The sequence below is a fragment of the Triturus cristatus genome, chromosome 7 (genome assembly GCF_964204655.1).
Source record: "Triturus cristatus chromosome 7, aTriCri1.1, whole genome shotgun sequence".
Taxonomy (NCBI): domain Eukaryota; kingdom Metazoa; phylum Chordata; class Amphibia; order Caudata; family Salamandridae; genus Triturus; species Triturus cristatus.
The window spans coordinates 1,304,196,580-1,304,216,894 of NC_140590.1; the positions used below are offsets into that span (position 1 = coordinate 1,304,196,580).

Genomic DNA, 20,315 nt, shown 5'->3' on the forward strand with positions numbered 1-20,315 from the left:
GAGGGAACATGAGGCCAAGATGCAAGAAGCCCAGCTGAGGATCAGGAAGCAGGAGCTAGAAGTAGCCCTGATGGAAGAAAAACTGAGCAAGGCTAGGCAGCATAGAGAGAGTGGGTCTATACCCACTGGTGGCAGCAATGTCCCTAGGGACAAAGATAGGGTCTTTGACAATAGGAACCTGTCCAAGATTGTGCCCCCCTACAAAAGTGGGGATGACATCCACAAATGGATGACTGCTCTTGAGAGAGCCTGCAAAGTGCAGCAGGTTCCTGAAGACCAGTGGGCAGCAATCTTATGGCTCTCCTTTGAGGGGAGAGGCAGAGATAGACTCCTCACTGTTAGAGAAGAGGATGTCAGAAATTACAGAGTCCTGAAGAGTGTCCTAGTTGATGGGTTAGGCTTAACCACTGAACAGTACAGGTTAATGTTCAGAGACACCCAGAAGACACAGACTCAGGACTGGTCTGAATATGTGGAATGTGCCACTAAGGCTTTGGAGGGTTGGTTGCTGGGAAGTAAGGTGTCTGATTATACAGGATTGTACAATTTGATGATGAGAGAGCAGATTTTAAGTAATTGTCAAAACCAGCTTCTCCATCAACACCTGGTAGACTCAGATTTGACCTCTCCCCAAGAATTGGGAAAGAGGGCAGATAAATGGGTCAGGACCAGGATCAGGCCTAAAAACCAGGGTGGTGACCAAAAGAAAGATACCACCAAGCCTCAAGAGAAGGGTGGGGATAAAGAAAAAGAGAAACCTTCCTCAGGGCCCCAAAACTCCACACAGGGTGGTGGGTCCCAAGCTCCCTCCTCTACCACAGCTAAAAAGCCCTACTGCCATGAGTGTAAAACTCCTGGGCATTGGAAAACTGACAGCGGTTGCCCAAGGGCTAAAAACAAAACTGTTCCTCCAATTACTCCTGTCACACCACCTATTACTGTCAGCAGTAATCCCCCAGGTGGTGGGAGTGCCCCCAGAAATCTGGGTGGGTTTACTTGGGGAACACAGGGGGACCCTGGCTTAGCCAATTCCCCTGCAGCAGATACTCTTGTCTGTGATGGTGGCATGGGGTTTGCCAACTTCACTGCCTGTCCCAACACTTTGGGTAGGTACAGACAGGAGCCCTACATCAATGGTACAAAAGCTGAGGCCTACAGAGACACTGGAGCTAGCATCACAATGGTGGCCCATTGGCTAGTTCCCTCTGAGCAGCTTTTGCCTGGTTTCTCCTACCAGGTGACCAACATTGATGGCAAACAGAACAGTCATCCCATGGCAGAGGTATGTCTCAGCTGGGGAGGTGTCACTGGCCCTAAAAGGGTGGCAGTGTCCCCAACCTTGCCTGTAGACTGCTTACTGGGGAATGACTTAGAACTCTCAGCTTGGGCTGGAGTTGAACAAGACACCCATTCTAAAATGGTAGGCCTGTCACAAAAGGGTAGGGGGGTTGTGCCATTCACAACCCCTGTCCAAATAGATTTCCTCCCTGAAAAGGTTGGAAGGGCAGTGGTAGCCACAGCCCAGGCACAGACAGACTTCCCTGTAGAGACTGGCAGAGCTGTGACAGTCACAGCTCAAACACAAACTGAGTGCCCCCCTGAAAAGGTTGGCAAGGCTGTAATGGTCTCAGCCTATACTCAGACTGACATAGGTGTAGTGAAGCCTGAAACAATGGATCACTCCACACAAACTGAGAGTAGTGGGGAGGAAGAAAAGTCTCCCTCTCCCAGACATTAGGAAAAGGTCAGCCTCCTCAGGGATCTGACCTCACCCCTTGTGAAGGAACTGCCCCAGAGGTAGCCAGGCCTAGCCTGGCAGAGCCTCTGATGTCAGTGGCCCCTTCCAAGGTGGGACCCAGTCTGGTGCAGGTAGCCTGCCTCTCTCTACCCTGCCTCAGTCAGCCCAGGGCTGCAGAGGTCAGGGAGGCCAGTGGACCCCCAGAGGGCCCCTGTCCACAAGAACCCCCCCATCAAAAGAATGAGGATTGCCTGGCTAGTAGCCCTAGTCAGGTGATGGGTAAAAACATTCCTGAGGGATCTCCTTTACAGGTAGTTAGGGACCTCCCCCAGAGGGATTCTGTTGGGCACAGGCAAACCTGGGACCTTAGGGCCCCAAACCTGACCTGTCCCTCCAGTAAGCCCACAAAAGGGACCCAGCCTCCAGCTTTAGGTAGCCAGAGGCTGACCCTGAGAGCACAGTGCAACTCAGTTAAGGAAAGAAAGGCATCCATGGTGGAGGGGGATTGGAGGAAGCTGAGGCCTCACTTTGAGGACACTCACTTCAGTACTCCATCTCAACACCAGCCTTTTACTTTGCCAAGACACACCAAAGGTAGAGATTCCCTATGGTGGAGACCCTCTGATACCCTTAGGGTGAGGGATTGCTTAGTGGACCATGAGACAGGGGGTAACCATGCCAGTGCTGGTTCCTCCTTATATGGCCACTTGGGCAATATAGGCTTACCTGGTCAAGGTCAGCCTTATCTCCCTTCGTTTGGGGGGGGGGTTGTGTAGGAAGGTGGATATCTGACTATGGTTACCCCCAAATTTTTGCCTAGTGTCTAGCTGGTTTTTCGACTTAGTGGGCCTGAGACCCTGCTATTCAGGATCTCAGCCTGGCTGTTCTCTCTTTAAAATGGACTCCATGTACCCTAGGTACATACCCAATTGGTTGGATCACCCTGTCAGCCCCTGTACCAGTGTACACTAGGTACCCAGGGCATTGGTGTACCCAAGGCCTGCCAAGGGCTGCAGCATGTATTATGCCACCCCAGGCTTGGCCTAACAATTTGACACAACTGGCTGATCACTCAGCTGGGGTAAGTTGGTGTAATCACCTCTTACTTAGGTGTAGTATACCTATACCTAACCTTAAATGGGACACCTGGTAACCTATAAGTCACTCCTATGGCAGGCCTTAACAATCCTGAAGGCAGAGTGCTTGGTTCCATGTGAGATGGTGCTCTGGCATGAGCTGAGCCTGTCTGCAGTGGTCGGAACAACTTCCTTCTACTGTTTCCAGATATCGTCATACCATATACTCTTAAGTGCATTATGAACCTCGCGGTTAAATGCTATCTTTGGTTTGGCTTTATCAAAACATGTCGAGTAAGGTGTCATACGAATTGGAATACTAACCCCTCGCCAATTCTGGCGACGGGGTTAGCATTCCACCCTTCTAGAGGGACACGACATGTACAGTGCCTGAAACCCGGGTAAAATCAGACATAGCCTCAGCTCCACAAAATGGATGCTGCCACCACAGACACAAGTCTGCCCTCCTGCTGCTGGGAGTCCTTCCAGCTTGGGAGGTGTGGACAAAGGGTTTCCTGCCAGGGGAGGTGCGAGCACCACCCCAGACAGGATTTTGTGTATTGGTCAGGTAGGGCTTGAAAGAAACCAGACATGCCTGTGGCTCACAAGGAGCCTCGGGGCATATGCCAGTTCAAACCGGTCCTGGGGCACACCAGTCCCGGGCCTGGGGCGAGCTGGACAAAGGATTGGGGGTGTAACCACCCCCCTTCCTGGTCCCACCCCTAGGGAGGGACCTAGCAGGTAGTCCGGCCCCTAGAATCCGAATAAAGGTAGGAGCTGTGTCCTAAGACTTCAGACATCCTGGAATCAACTTGAAACTAAGAAGAAGACGGGAACTTCGACATTCTGCTGCACAGAAGACTGAAGAAAATCTCCCCTGTGGTCAGGGAGTGACCACCTTGCTAACGCAAGCACCATCCAGCGAATCACCGTCTGCTTTGCCGCCGCCTCCCGCCGGAGCCCGAGCCCAGAGACTGACAAGACCTGGACCTCCAGACCTCTCACCGCCCGATCCACAGTCCCTGCAAAGAGGAGACCCGTGGAGGCACCGAGACACGTGGAGCCAGCCATCTTGGAACGACTACGACAAGCTGACAAGTGCAACAACCGAGGCTCCCTCCAAGTTGTGCTTTGGGTCCTGAGAAGCCCAACCCTCGAGCAGCATCTGCACCAAAGGTGAGCCCTCCAGCATCTCCACGATCTGCGTGGGGCCCTTCTGCATTTTGCCACTCGACGCGCCTAACCGGTTGCTGGCCCGCTGGCTAGTGGCCATCTTGGCGACGAAATCTACGACAAACACCGCTGGTCTGGTTGCTCCAGACTGGCCCTTGCTCCCCTCCAAAGGAGCAGTTCCTCTGACCTTGCTGGTCAGAACCATCAGCTTAAACTCCTTGCCTACAACAATTGCTTTTGCCAAGGCTTGTTTGCTTCGATCAAGTCGCCGACACCGCCGACAGCGAGAGCCTGCGTGGGACAGCTCGTGACTCGACTCCTGGACGTCGTCGACCTTCAGGGACCACGTGGCTGCAGAGTCAAGCTACACCTTCCTTCCTGTTTGCACCCGACATCGCCTGGTACCCACCTGGTGCCACGCTGGTCACTGGCTAGTGACTGTGAACACTGTCCCCTCTGCTTACAGGTCTTCAACATCTCCGATCCACTCTTGGATCCACTGCATCTCTTCCCGACCGACCGCCTGCAGCACTTTTGTCTACAGGCCCCACGGAACAGATAGAAGAAACCCGACGCACTTCGAGGCCTATGCACCCGCTTCCTGTGGGTGAGGTAAAGCTGGCACACCTGTGCCCAAGTGTAGTATTACATCTCTAGTGCCTGTGTTCCAAATCTTAAGTTCCTAGGTCATCCGGAAGATTCCTTTTGCAGTAACTTTGTACTTTTTACGCACCCATTGAAACCTATGGGAGCACGCGTGTGACTATTTGCTCTGCACACGCCACCCGTGGACCTCCTGGTCACTAACTGACGTTAGCTCCTTGTAGGCCCAGCGATTCTAGAGGCCCTAGGCCTTTTCCCTTTTCTGTTCGTGGTACTTATACCACTATTTTAGTATATGGTTCGAGTGGCCACCAGGGCCTATCCATATAAAGTGCAACTTCTGTGTATTCTGTGATAATCTTGTTTGACGATTTGTGCTCCTGTGCTCATAAAGAGACTAGGGGTTACTTTGAGAAATAAATACATATATATTTTGAATATATATCTGTGTGGTGTCCTTTCATTGGTATAAAAGGGGGTTACTATTGGTAAAACAGCTTGCTTAACACGCTTCACGAGTTTAGCCTCAAAGACTGCTTAGCCTACGCTACCACTAGGGCAGCTAGTCCGAAAAGGTTGACTTACAACCACACCATAAGGGTTGCTTGGCATGGTACAAGGTGGTCACTAGAACTAGTGAACAGCATATACCAGGCCAACTTCTCACAGTACCCCAGGTGAGATCATCCACGAGGATCTAGAAATGGCCTTAATTTCTGACCTCATTTGTGTGCGCCCACTTCTTCTGTAGTAGTCTGTCTTACCAAAGGAGGTTTTACATTTAAATGGACCAATCCTACAGGACTATCTGCTGCTAGATAAAGCTGACCATATACCATGAATCTCAGTTTCATACGTCTTTATTTCGATTTTTGAATCATAAAAGACAATTACATATAAATATTACAATAATCAATTGTGCAAACAGGTGTTTAAAACATCATATTTGTGCTTAACAAGAGGTACGCTTTAAGAAGAGATTAAACAGTATTTAAAGACACAGTATGAATAAGTAAAAACCCAATAATAAAAAGAAAAGAAAAGGACCATAATAATTAAAAATATCTGGCTCTAATAGCCCAGGCCCACCCTAAATACTTTGCTACCCCATTTACGACCAGTTCTGAGGTATTGGTTCTTAAGGCCCACAAAGCCTCTGTGCTTCCTCTAATATTCATCCGTTGGAAAATTGGCCTAATCCATTTATTTCTTGGTGCATAATGAGCAGGACAGGCAAAGAAGAAGTGACCCACACTTTCTTTTTGATCAATGCACCAGGGGCAGTGCTCATTCGAGCTACCAACCCAATTTTTAGAGAAGGATCTTACTGGTAAACAACCTACTCTGAACTGGTGATATAATTTTTTGTCCAGACTCTTGGTGATAACATCCCAATAGTTTTCTAGAAAGGGATCTAATTTATGCACCAGGAATCTGCCAGTGAGAGAGGCGCCGTTTGAGCACACGACAGATTGGTGTCTAACTGATGCCCAGTACAGTAACTTGAAGGCTTGTTTGGAAGGAAAAACAGAACTCCCCGGAGAATCCCACAAATGGATAAGACCCATTTCATCCAATATCTTTTTCACCTCACGAAACCAGGGAATATTGCTAGAACCCAGGATTGATCTCACTTCCGCAAGTTCAGTAGCAAAGAGACTTAGATCCGGCGAAGTCCAGATCCGTCTCCATAGGGCAACCAGCCGATACCGTGCCAACTCTTTAATGGATTTGCAACCCATATCCAAAAAAAGAGGTTTTATTGGCGTGGATTGCGGAAGTCCTACCAAGTTGCGCAAGAATTTGTTTTGGACTGTTGCCAGAGGGGATAGGTCCAGGAAACCCCAAAGGTCAGCCCCATATAAAATAGGCGAACAAATTTTTGCGTTATAAATTTTAAGTGCCGGTGTTACCCTTTTGGTGAACGACATTTTTTGCTCCTGGATCAGGCAGCCCATGAGGCGTGCAAATTTTAAGCGGAGAATGTCAATCTGGGGCTTCCAGCTTAACCGAGAGTCTAAAGTTACTCCAAGATAGGTCATAACTTCCACCTGTTCCAGGCCCACACCATTCATGCTTACATAGCTCTTTGTAGAGCGATTTTTGGATAAAACCATGAATTTGGTCTTGCTCACATTTATTTGCAGATCATATTGTTTACAAAAATTCTCAAATTTATTTAAGGCCGTTTGGAGGCCCTTACGCGTCTTAGATAAGATTAATGTATCATCTGCAAAAATGAGCAGGGGGAATTTAGTCCCACCCAGGGTCGGTGCGTCAGTAGGAGTATCCGAAAAAAACTTCACCACCTGGTCAATAAATATTTAAAAAAAAAGGGTCGGTGCTAAAACGCACCCCTGTCGGACACCCCGTGTTACGGGAAAACTGTCCGTCACCTGCCCTTGACCTCCCCACCTTACCCTCGCAAAATTACCCTCATGTAGTCTCATCAAGAGCTCAAGGAGTTCTTGTGGGATTCCTAAGGAGCCCAGGACAACCCACAATTTTGCCCTGGGCACCAGATCAAAGGCCGACTTTAGGTCCACAAAGGCGGCGTAGATGGACCCGCCGCCCAGCAGCACCACCTTCCAGTATATCAGAATAAATCTGAAAACCTGGTAAATGGTGCTAGTGCCAGATCTAAAGCCAGCCTGCATCGGAGAAAGAATGTTCTCCGACTCCATCCACCCCTGTACCCTTGTGAGGACCATCCTGGCTATTATTTTTTGGAGGGAATCAATGAGACTGATGGGGCGGTAATTTCCGGGAGCCGAACGGTCCCCCTTTTTGAAAATTGGAAGAATTTCCGCCCCCATCCAAGACTCAGAGATCCTAGCCCCCTTAGCAATAGCATTTGCAAGCTGGGTAACATAAGGAATCCAAAGAAGGGGATCAAATTTAAATAAATCTGCTGGGATGCAGTCCATCCCAGGAGCTTTCCCAGCTTGAACCGAGCAAAGTGCAATTTTAGTGTCATCGTTTGTGAACACCAAGGGGTGGCAGGGGGGGGGCGGTAATGGCGCATAGATCCCTTGTTCATCAGGGGGATTAGAGTCTGGGTCCCTAAACTGGGTTGAATAAAAATCCATCCAAGCTTCTACTGATACATGGTTTGCAGGTGTTTGCGAATCCGGGTTTCTGCCCCATTTCACAGCTTCCCAGAACTTGGTCTGATTAGACGTATGGCAAGCCTCAAGTAATTTTAACCAGTGGGCTTCATCCCATTCCCTCTTCGCCTCCCACTGGACCTTTTTGTACCGTTGGCGAGCCATTTTGATGTCAGGGGTCACCCGGGACTTTATAGCTTTGATTAACTCACTATGGGCTTCCCTACATTTTTTATTATACCAGTTCCTAGAGGGACTGAGAGTTTGTAATTTTCCTGACTTAGGTGGTAAGGTAAGGTGGGTCTTTAATTTGAGAAAACACTGCTCGTGTAAATCTGTAATCTGGTGGATAACATCCTCACTCGAAGGTAGTTTCGCTATGGCAATCAAGGTAGATGTCACTTCCGATGATATGCCATTAAGTATGGATGGGTCCCCCAGGACCCTACTCCATTTCAACCTTGTTCTATCATTGGTTAAGACAGCCTCGGCGGTGATACACGAGGCTGCAGGGGATTTATCAGATCCACCAGGGAGTTTTATGCTTAGAGACAGGGGGTTATGATCACTCTCGGGACGGTCCATTACGGCCATATCTTCCAAGAGCGACCAATACTCCATTTTAACCAAAAAGTAGTCAATTCTACTTTGGCTGACCCCATTATCAAAAGTGGAGTTGCCAGCCTTGTCAGATGGTGTGCGGCCATTGGCCGCTCTCAGGCCCCACTCCAAGCACAGCCCTGCCCAATGCAGGGCCGCTTCAGTGGCCTTTTTGATTTTAGTTAGTGACAGGGATGGAATGTTCCACATAGCATCCTCCTCGGACCCCAAGTCCTCATCATTACTTAGCAGGGGTTCAAAAGTGCAATTTAGATCCCCCCCCGATAAGTATAAATTTATCCCTCCCAATAAAGTCAAGATAAGTGTCCAGCTCCTCTAAAATAGCCGGACTACGCCCGCCGGGGAGTCCTCGAACATAAATGTTGATAACAATAATTTCCCGCTGTTTCTCCTTAGTTAGCTTAATTCCCAACAGATCGGGGTTATTAACCATAATTTCCACTGGTGGATAACTAATGGACTGTTTAACCCAGATTACTAAGCCCCCAGAGGCTCTGCCCTTAGTGCCCTTCTTTGCTGGTTTGAAAAAATTAAGAAAGCCTTCTCGGAATATCGGTTCAGGGGCCCAACTCTCTTGGAATAATAAGATATCATAGTTATCTATGAAATCTATCCAATCATCTGAGGATGTTCGTCCCTTTAGACCAGCAATGTTCCAGGAGGCAATCTTAAGTAAGGGATCCGGGACAACATAGTGAGGTTCAGTAGAATCGTTGCCCCCACCCACGAAATCAGGTAAGCTGGGGGCAGATAGTAATATAGACGGTGAGCTATTTGGGGGCAGAGTAGCAATACTGGTCACCGACTCTAGACGGGGGGAGTTGGGGGTGACAAAATCATTGGCCTGGGGAATATTCCGACAATCCAGGTCTGGAGATAAGCAGTCAATATTGCTACAAGATATATTATGAGGAACACTGGCATGGGTGGTGTGGGAAACATCCAAGCCCCAAGAGGCCTCCCCGTACCCACCCCAGGCAGCCTGCCCCGCACTAGAACACCAGTTGGGGCCCGCAGAGGTCGAATATGCGTGACCCATAAGGGTTGTAGAAGTTGGTCGTCAGTCAACCCCTTCCATGGAATTTAACGGTGCGAAGTGGTTAAACAAGGGCAGATGGGAAGGCGATCTTGGCAGACATCTATAACCCCTAGTCACCCTTTCCCACCTAGTAGACGTTACACTTGGTATGATACGGGAGTCACAGGGATAGAAATAAGAAAGGCCCACAGAACAAATTCCAGAGACGCTCACGGTGTTAGGCAAGGAACAGATGTGATTCACCACTTTAGGATTTCGAAAGTTAATAATAACACAGTCACCCTCCACATTTTTAACCCTGGTACCCACCCAGCCCACCCTACGTACTGTCAACATTTCTGCACTTGTTCTTGGTGGAAGAGGTCTGTTATTATTTAACCAGTGTATAACTTTGTTCTTCAACTCGATGTGTGTCTCTAACTTATCCAGGGGAAGCCTAGGAACTCCTATCAAGGTGACAGTGTAGGGTAAGGACTCTTCAGGAAGGTTGATGCAAGGAAGAATTGAAGGTGAGTCTTCACCCAAGGAGAGAGACTGTCTGGTGACATTGTTATCCTTACTTTTACTAGTTGCATAATTACTAGCTGATTGGGTGGGCGGGATAGCAGTGGTGGATAAATGGGTTGCTACCGCAGTTGGTTCGTTATGGTTTGGTGAAGGAGGGGAGGCTTCAGCCGTGGAGGTAGGGTCAATTGGGGCTAGGCCCATTTGAGCAGAACCGTCAGAATAAGTTGGAAGCTTGGGGTCCGCATGGGACTTGATGATTTTCTCCAAATGCGACTTGTTTGTTAGAACCAAACTCTCTAATTTCCCAATGGTAGTGGAAAGTTTCTTCACTCTCTCATAAAGAGGTAAGAAGAAGGACTTGAGCAATTGTTCAATGGGTTCAAGAGAGCAAGTAGGCTGAGGATTGGACTTGGGTAATGTGTCAGGACAGGGGGAAGATAAGGAACTCTCGACAACAGGAATTGTACAACAGGATAGGTCAGTAGGGGGATCAGGACAACCTTTTGCAAGCTGGAGTTTATGGGAGATTTTACTACGTTTGCTCCTAGGTGGTGCTCCTGCTTGCTTCCTTTTCCTAATGGTCGGCTTATGCTTATTTGCCAATGGCAAGGTGGCTAACCGAGGCTTCTCGGATGGAAAGGGGGTGTGGGTTACATTAGGAGTAGCGAGTAGGCCATTACCTTCAGTAATGTTAGCGATACCAGGTAGGTCAGCCGATGTACTATGTGTGAAAGGGTTCGGTGGCCCACACTCATTGGTATACAACATGTCAGAGGCTACAGGTTCAATCCTGCATTCAGGAGATGTGGCTAACATAATGTTGCCTAGTGACGATCTCTTGGCTGATATTTCCAAAGACAATCGCTTTTCCGTTAGAGAGATTTCCTGTTCAAGAACCCGGGCAGCTCTAGTAATAAAATTATCTAGGGTCCCAGAGATGCAACCCCCCATATTTCCCTGCATAATCTTCCTACCTGATCTTAAAGAAGCCATCTTCAAGGGAGGAAAGACTAAAAGTAGGGAAATAAGATATGCAATAATCGTGGACCCTAGACGACAAGGAACTCAGTGAGCTGTACACATTACAAACTTATTTGTACCACAATGGCTACGTGAATGCTGCGGCGCAAAAGACAATAAACAACCAACAGGTAACTCACATAAGCGGTCTACTGAGCAGCAGTAGCCCTGAGGAAAAATAATGTCAGAGGGGTGGCCCGTCCCGTCCACACTCGACCACGAACGGCCACAAACGCCCCGCTCTTTGCCCGGTCTTCGCCCCGAGCTCGTCCCGCACGCGTACCGCTAACGCGTAAGGGCGGGGCTCAATATTAGAAGGGTGGATGAGGAAGGAGGTGTGTCCGGGAAGAGGAGCCAGGTGTGCGTGATGCAGTTGCCAGTATGCACCCTGGGCCTCGCAGTCCCGAAGTTAAAAAGTTAAAGCCTCCACAGCGTTTCGCCCAAGGCAGCAGCAGAGCGTCCCCGTGAGTCCTTCCACCACAGATTGCAGCAGCCAAAGAGATTCCTGCCACAGCGGTTCAAATAGGCAGCGCCTGCGAGCGGCTCCCGCGAAGCGGGGGCCGCGAGGCGTGGGGCAATCAGGGGAGGTGTGTCCGGGAAGAGGAGCCAGGTGTGCGTGATGCAGTTGCCAGTATGCACCCTGGGCCTCGCAGTCCCGAAGTTAAAAAGTTAAAGCCTCCACAGCGTTTCGCCCAAGGCAGCAGCAGAGCGTCCCCGTGAGTCCTTCCACCACAGATTGCAGCAGCCAAAGAGATTCCTGCCACAGCGGTTCAAATAGGCAGTGCCTGCGAGCGGCTCCCGCGAAGCGGGGGCCGCGAGGCGTGGGGCAATCAGGGGAGGTGTGTCCGGGAAGAGGAGCCAGGTGTGCGTGATGCAGTTGCCAGTATGCACCCTGGGCCTCGCAGTCCCGAAGTTAAAAAGTTAAAGCCTCCACAGCGTTTCGCCCAAGACAGCAGCAGAGCGTCCCCGTGAGTCCTTCCACCACAGATTGCAGCAGCCAAAGAGATTCCTGACACAGTGGTTCAAATAGGCAGCGCCTGCGAGCGGCTCCCGCGAAGCGGGGGCCGCGAGGCGTGGGGCAATCAGGGGAGGTGTGTCCGGGAAGAGGAGCCAGGTGTGCGTGATGCAGTTGCCAGTATGCACCCTGGGCCTCGCAGTCCCGAAGTTAAAAAGTTAAAGCCTCCACAGCGTTTCGCCCAAGACAGCAGCAGAGCGTCCCCGTGAGTCCTTCCACCACAGATTGCAGCAGCCAAAGAGATTCCTGCCACAGCGGTTCAAATAGGCAGCGCCTGCGAGCGGCTCCCGCGAAGCGGGGGCCGCGAGGCGTGGGGAATCAGGGGAGGTGTGTCCGGGAAGAGGAGCCAGGTGTGCGTGATGCAGTTGCCAGTATGCACCCTGGGCCTCGCAGTCCCGAAGTTAAAAAGTTAAAGCCTCCACAGCGTTTCGCCCAAGACAGCAGCAGAGCGTCCCCGTGAGTCCTTCCACCACAGATTGCAGCAGCCAAAGAGATTCCTGCCACAGCGGTTCAAATAGGCAGCGCCTGCGAGCGGCTCCCGCGAAGCGGGGGCCGTGAGGCGTGGGGCAATCAGGGGAGGTGTGTCCGGGAAGAGGAGCCAGGTGTGCGTGATGCAGTTGCCAGTATGCACCCAGGGCCTCGCAGTCCCGAAGTTAAAAAGTTAAAGCCTCCACAGCGTTTCGCCCAAGACAGCAGCAGAGCGTCCCCGTGAGTCCTTCCACCACAGATTGCAGCAGCCAAAGAGATTCCTGCCACAGCGGTTCAAATAGGCAGCGCCTGCGAGCGGCTCCCGCGAAGCGGGGGCCGCGAGGCGTGGGGCAATCAGGGGAGGTGTGTCCGGGAAGAGGAGCCAGGTGTGCGTGATGCAGTTGCCAGTATGCACCCTGGGCCTCGCAGTCCCGAAGTTAAAAAGTTAAAGCCTCCACAGCGTTTCGCCCAAGACAGCAGCAGAGCGTCCCCGTGAGTCCTTCCACCACAGATTGCAGCAGCCAAAGAGATTCCTGCCACAGCGGTTCAAATAGGCAGCACCTGCGAGCGGCTCCCGCGAAGCGGGGGCCGCGAGGCGTGGGGCAATCAGGGGAGGTGTGTCCGGGAAGAGGAGCCAGGTGTGCGTGATGCAGTTGCCAGTATGCACCCTGGGCCTCGCAGTCCCGAAGTTAAAAAGTTAAAGCCTCCACAGCGTTTCGCCCAAGACAGCAGCAGAGCGTCCCCGTGAGTCCTTCCACCACAGATTGCAGCAGCCAAAGAGATTCCTGCCACAGCGGTTCAAATAGGCAGCGCCTGCGAGCGGCTCCCGCGAAGCGGGGGCCGCGAGGCGTGGGGCAATCAGGGGAGGTGTGTCCGGGAAGAGGAGCCAGGTGTGCGTGATGCAGTTGCCAGTATGCACCCTGGGCCTCGCAGTCCCGAAGTTAAAAAGTTAAAGCCTCCACAGCGTTTCGCCCAAGGCAGCAGCAGAGCGTCCCCGTGAGTCCTTCCACCACAGATTGCAGCAGCCAAAGAGATTCCTGCCACAGCGGTTCAAATAGGCAGCGCCTGCGAGCGGCTCCCGCGAAGCGGGGGCCGCGAGGCGTGGGGCAATCAGGGGAGGTGTGTCCGGGAAGAGGAGCCAGGTGTGCGTGATGCAGTTGCCAGTATGCACCCTGGGCCTCGCAGTCCCGAAGTTAAAAAGTTAAAGCCTCCACAGCGTTTCGCCCAAGACAGCAGCAGAGCGTCCCCGTGAGTCCTTCCACCACAGATTGCAGCAGCCAAAGAGATTCCTGCCACAGCGGTTCAAATAGGCAGCGCCTGCGAGCGGCTCCCGCGAAGCGGGGGCCGCGAGGCGTGGGGCAATCAGGGAAGGTGTGTCCGGGAAGAGGAGCCAGGTGTGCGTGATGCAGTTGCCAGTATGCACCCTGGGCCTCGCAGTCCCGAAGTTAAAAAGTTAAAGCCTCCACAGCGTTTCGCCCAAGGCAGCAGCAGAGCGTCCCCGTGAGTCCTTCCACCAGAGATTGCAGCAGCCAAAGAGATTCCTGCCACAGCGGTTCAAATAGGCAGCGCCTGCGAGCGGCTCCCGCGAAGCGGGGGCCGCGAGGCGTGGGGCAATCAGGGGAGGTGTGTCCGGGAAGAGGAGCCAGGTGTGCGTGATGCAGTTGCCAGTATGCACCCTGGGCCTCGCAGTCCCGAAGTTAAAAAGTTAAAGCCTCCACAGCGTTTCGCCCAAGGCAGCAGCAGAGCGTCCCCGTGAGTCCTTCCACCACAGATTGCAGCAGCCAAAGAGATTCCTGCCACAGCGGTTCAAATAGGCAGCGCCTGCGAGCGGCTCCCGCGAAGCGGGGGCCGCGAGGCGTGGGGCAATCAGGGGAGGTGTGTCCGGGAAGAGGAGCCAGGTGTGCGTGATGCAGTTGCCAGTATGCACCCTGGGCCTCGCAGTCCCGAAGTTAAAAAGTTAAAGCCTCCACAGCGTTTCGCCCAAGGCAGCAGCAGAGCGTCCCCGTGAGTCCTTCCACCACAGATTGCAGCATCTCATATATAAAGAGAACTTTTACGGAATCGTGCTGCCCAGACCTCTCCCATGATCCTATGGGCATTTCTAAAAAGGATTCTATCTGGGTTAAGCAGTCCTTCATTTGGAGGGTGATCGCAGAAAGGAAAAACTTTGCTTTAACTAAAGTGATTTTGTGGTTATGTCATGGTTAAATCAGTCCCGGTGATGCAGCGGTAATTTCACGGTAATTTCTGAATGCAAAACCTCATTACCTCCAATTTACCGGTGTAAAGGTACTGGACCCTTGCCACTGTATATTACCTTCAGGAGACTTTACATAAACATGAAAAATCGAAAATGCATTTAATATTTAAACCAATAAAGAGAGTTGTGAGTATTTTTAAAGTGTTTTATTTTCTAAGTTAAAAGTGAAGTTTTTCTTACCCTTTATTCATTAGTCAAATATCAATCCGGTTACAGAATTTGGAATTTAGGAAAATGGCATTAATACAGAACATATTACAGTCTGCATAAAAAAAGGCATCACATGTAGAAAAGAAAATGTGGCGCAAAATGTCAGTCAAAACTCTTAAAAGAGTTTCTAAGAAAAGAGTGAGTCTTGAAAGGCTAATCAATAATTAATAAATGGCAAAAATCTCCCATAAAGAGAAATAAATGCATAGGACAAATGCATCTTTTCAAAAGCAGTTTGTCAAAGCATGAAATTGAAAGCTTAGCACCTAAAATCTAAACCTGTTCTGATCCTCTCAGCTCTTTCTCTCTGCCTCGCTGTGCTGGTCTGTCTCTCTGTCTCAGGAGCTGCAAAATAGCCCCTACAGACGCAGCCCCTCCTTCTCTCCTCCCCGTTTCTGTGTCCAGCACAGAAGCTATATTTCAAGCAAAAGTCCACGTGCTTGGTCCTCATAGCTGGTCCAATCAGAACTTCAAGACGCATCGTCTCCCCATGGGCTGACTGGATATGTCATTAATAAGGGGTGTTCCTCATTACATGACTTCACATCCTTTTACATTTTAAAACAATTACATTTTCTGTAACAAAAAGTATTATTTATGAGGAAACAGAAAAATACATTTTATAAGAAAAATGTGTGCTCTGCAGTTTCTCTTCACTCCACTGTTTAAACAGGGTACAAAAAAAAATGCAACACTGTGAAGGCCGAAGAGACGGAAACAGGAGGGCGTGATTTATTAACAAAGCCCTTTCATTGAAAGTTGGTAGGGAAGAGGAGCACCTTCTATTCTAATCTTCAAGGGCAAACACTGCAGTAAGCTGAGTCCACTAAAGCAAACTGAAATCACATGGTTTTCTACAGTGCAAAAACACATTTCAGCACATTTCTACTCTTTTAAAAATACATGTTAATTCAGTACAATTATATGCTATTTTGAAAGTACAAATATATTTTCTAAACTAATGTGCATTCTATAGTGAGATTACATATTGATTAATCACATTTAAATTTTTTTTGTTTGTGTTTTTTTTTTACATGAAATCACTGAAAGCATTCTGACCCGGCCTTATTTCATATTTTCACTTGTAGGTACCAAAAGTGTTACCCTTTAAAAGCAGCTGATTCATGTTTTCACTTTTCATGCACCAAAATCTGCCACTTAAAAAGAATACATTTGACCAGGCCTTATTCGTGTTTTCATTTTGCTTGCGCCAAAATCTGCGTCATTTTAAATGCAGTCTGTCTGAAGCACAAAAATAAAGCAATGCCTAATCTTGATGAAATCTAGCTCTATCACCGGGCATGGAGCCTTATCTCCTATTGATGCAGCGGAGTTTACCGACTCTCATTTGGGCCCATATGCATTCATACATTTAATGAGCTAGCAAATATCCGCTGGTCATCAATTTTGATTTACCGTAGAGAACCTTTATACAAGTATTCTTAGCAACCCAGTCTTCTAATTAAATGTACGTTGTCGAAAGATCTAGTAGTAGATTAGAATGGGGAGGAAATGATAATAGTAATAACAATACATTTAATTTTTATTCAAAGAACCACAGACTCAAAAGGAGTTTCAAAGATTTATCTGAATTAATAATTTTGTGAGTCAAATCAAAATACAAGTAGATACACCACAATCCTCCATCAGGTAAAAGAAGAACAGTTAGCTTATAGTTCAATTCACATTAATTAAATTCTTGTGATGACAGTACCTGAGGAGAGAAAGAATAGAGAGCAAATATGTAGCATAACCCCACAGAGCTATATTTACCTAGAATGGTGTGAAGACCTGGTCATCAGAGTATCAAGGATTCAGGACAGGTTCAGGACCGGGAAGGTGATCTCTCCTAGTGTAACACCAGCATTACACCCCTCTCTGGTGCTACTCTCTCCGGCTCGTCCGGGCCCCTTCCTAGATGTGCCTCCTCGGTTGTTCCACGATCTTTCCCTAGTGTTGGATTCTTCAATCAGATTACAGCAAATTTGGGCAGCATCTCAGCATAGTATCAGCGTCAAGTGTGTCTGTCTAACTAGAACTTACCTCTGTTATACCAATTCAAATGTATGATCCACCCCCAAATGTTTCAATTCTATGTACACCCTTGAATTTTATTGGGCCAGGCAGTGGGGTGAGGACATCACACCATACTAAGTGCAATAACTTTCTTTAGTTCTTTTGTCTAATTCCCCGCCCCTTAATTTTAATACCCACAAGCTTTATTCCTACAAGCATTTCATATGTGAATCGATAAATTGTAATACAATGTTTCGTCGTCTTCCTCTCGTAGGGTCAGAAGTTGATCTTACCATGTCCTTGCTGGGCACATGGGTTGGCAGCCATTCAATGTCTTTATTGGTCTCCGAAGAAGAAGGTATGTGCGTAGTTGCTGCAAGGGGACAGGGACGTTGGTCACCCTCCAAGGCCCAAATACGAGCTATTAATAAAGTCAGAGAAGAACATGTTAGAATACAAAATTAAATGAATTCACTGTTTACCACTTACTTCTACTCTAACCCATTTACTTAATATTTCTTTTGCATTAATGGCTTAGAAAAACTTGCATAGGTTATTTTCAGCACAGCATGCGTTAATGCGAGGGTTTTCGATCAGCCATATTAAAAGCTTTTGCGCAGCTGCAAAGATTTCCCACCATGCTACAGGAGACGTCATACTACGTAGATGTAGTAGACGCATGCGCCGAAGAGTTTCTGCATTTTTGGCAGCCATTTTAAGGACACTCGGGTTACTTGTTAGTAGAATACATAGAAACGCTTCCCCTAGATACAATATGTAAAATGTAATGCAAAATTAGTACTCCCAAACATGTTGATTATAATGTTACAGGTTATTTCGAGAGAATTGCATACGAGCAAGTTTCTTTTTACACGAAACCCTGCTCCATCGCTATTGGATATGTCTTATCACCGGCGTCTCTTAACATCTCTGAGACTGAATATCTTTCATAATTTTAATTTTTTATTTAAGTGTTTTATATAGCGTGAACTTTACCCGAATCGGGTATCAGAGCACTTTACATAGCACCAGTTGCCTTACATGAGGATACATTCATCTTTTGTTAGGCACAGGGAGATTAAGTGATTTGCACCGAATCACTGGATGTTCGGCGTCATTGCCGAGACTCAAACCCAGTTCCCCAGATTCGAGGTCGGCCGCCAAGGGGTCTGGTTCTTTCAATCCACCCTACCTCCATGTACGTGTGCCAATATTTCTATCTGCACTTCCATGCACATAGTACTTTTATGCCCAAAATTCTCTGCCCTACGCCATAAATATTAGAGGCCTTTATTATCTGTATGCTTTTAACCAGATTAGACCCGCCTATCTATTCCTACAGCTTTTGGCTACACCCAAACTGTGATTTTTTTTGTCTCCCGCTTTTAATCTGTGTTTTTAAGCATTAACCGCTAGATATTTAGTCGTCTGTTTTGAATGCTCTGTTAAAATTATTTTTCCTTCCTTTATGTACTTTTAATGTAATTGGTTTTTAACGTTGTGAGAAGTTGGCCTGGTATATGATGTTCACTAATTAAAGTGACCACCTTGTACCATGCCAAGCAACCCTTATGGTGTGGTTGTAAGTCAACCTTTTCGGACCAGCTGCCCTAGTGGTAGCGTAGGCTAAGCAGTCTTTGAGGCTAAACTCGTTTAGGCATGTAAAGCAAGCTATTTTACCATATGTAACCCCCTTTTATACCAATGAAAGGACACCACACAGATATATATTCAAAATATATATGTATTTATTACTCAAAGTATCCCCTAGACTCTTTGTGAGCACAGGAGCACAAATCGTTAAACAAGAAAGTATCACAATATACAGAAGTTGCACTTTATATGGATAGGCCCTGGTGGCCACTCAAACCATATACTAAAATAGTGGTATAAGTACCACGAACAGGAAAGGGAAAAGGCCTAGGGCCTCTAGAATCGCTGGGCCTACAAGGAGCTAACTTCAGTTAGTGACCAGGAGGTCCACGGGTCGCGTGTGCAGTGAGGAAAGTTACACGCGGGCTCCCATAGGTTTTCAATGGGTGCGTAAAAGTTCAAAAGTTACTGCTAGAAGGGTCTTCTGGTTAGACTACGAAATCAAGACTTCAAACCTAGACATTAGAGATGTTACACTACACTTGTGCACCGGAGTGCCAGCTTTACCTCACCCACAGGAAGCGGGTGCATAGGGCTCGAAGTGCGTCGGGTTTCGTCTATCTGTTCAATGGAGCCTGACGACCAAGATGCTGCAGGCGGTTGGTCCAGAAGAGATGCGGTGGATCCAAGGATGGATCGGAGTTGTAGAAGACCTGTAAGCAGAGGGGACAGTGTTCACAGTCACTAGCCAGTGACCGGCGTGGCACCAGGTAGGTACCAGGCGATGTCGGGTGCAAACAGGTGAAGAGGTGTAGCTTGTCTTTGCAGCCACGTGGTCCCTGAAGGTCGACGACGTCCAGGAGTCGGTTCACGAGCTGTCCCACGCAGGCTCTCGCTGTCGGCGGTGTCGGCGACTCAAAAGAAGCAAACAAGCCTTGGCAAAAGCAGGAGTCGCAGGAATCGAAGAAAGCTGTTTACTCTAACCAGCAAGGTCAGAGGGGCTGCTTCTTTGGAGGGAAGCAGGGGCCAGTCTGGAGCAACCAGACCAGCGTCGTAGTTTTTCAAGATGGTCGCCAAGATGGCCACTAGCCAGCGGGCCAGGGACCGGGCAGGCGCGACGAGTCGCAAAGTGCAGAGGGGCCCCACGCAGATCGTGGAGATGCTGGAGGGCTCACCTTTGGTGCAGATGCTGCTCGGATGTTGGGCTTCTCAGGACCCAAAGCACAACTTGGAGGGAGCCTCTGTTGTCGCGCTTGCAGCTTGTCGAGTGTCTTCCAAGATGGCTGGCTCCACGTGTCTCGGTGCCTCCACGGGTTCCTTCTTTGCAGGGACTGTGGATCGGGCTGTGAGAGGTCTGGAGGTCCAGTTCTTGTCGGTCTCTGGGCTCGGGCTCCGGCGGGAGGCGGCGGCAAAGCAGACGTCGATTCGCTGGTTGGTGCTTGCGTTAGCAAGAGGGTCACTCCATGACCATAGGGGAGAATTCCTTCAGTCTTCTGTGCAGCAGAACGTCGAAGTTCCCGTCTTCTTCTTAGTGTTAAGTTGATTCCAGGATGTCTAAAGTCTTAGGACACAGCTCCTACCTTTAAGCGGATTCTAGGGGCCGGACTACCTGCTAGGTCCCTCCCTAAGGGTGGGACCAGGAAGGGGGGTGGTTACACCCCCAATCCTTTGTCCTGCTCGCCCCAGGTCCGGGGCTGGTGTGCCCCAGGACCGGTTTGAACTGGCATATGCACCGAGGCTCCTTGTGAGCCTCAGGCATGTCTGATTCTATTCAAGCCCTACCTGACCAATACACAAAATCCTGTCTGGGGTGGTGCTCGCACCTCCCCTGGCAGGAAAACCTTTGTCCACGTCTCCCAAGCTGGAAGG

General features: G+C 49.1%; 1 protein-coding gene across 4 annotated transcripts in view; it reads left to right on the forward strand.

Moving 5' to 3' along the window:
* The window catches only part of SAMHD1 (SAM and HD domain containing deoxynucleoside triphosphate triphosphohydrolase 1), a 1,667,622-nt gene that overhangs the window by 13,063 nt on the left and 1,634,244 nt on the right, over nucleotides 1–20,315 (forward strand). For 2 of the 4 annotated variants that reach the window (XM_085618925.1, XM_085618921.1), the window contains exon 2: nucleotides 17,128–17,211. The exons of the other annotated variants lie outside the window; for them this stretch is intronic. Coding sequence is in view for 1 of the 2 variants with exons in the window: in XM_085618921.1 (XP_085475047.1) it covers nucleotides 17,128–17,211 (84 nt within the window). In the remaining variant the exon portion in view is untranslated. The remainder of the gene's footprint in view (nucleotides 1–17,127; nucleotides 17,212–20,315) is intronic. 4 annotated transcript variants of the gene reach the window in all.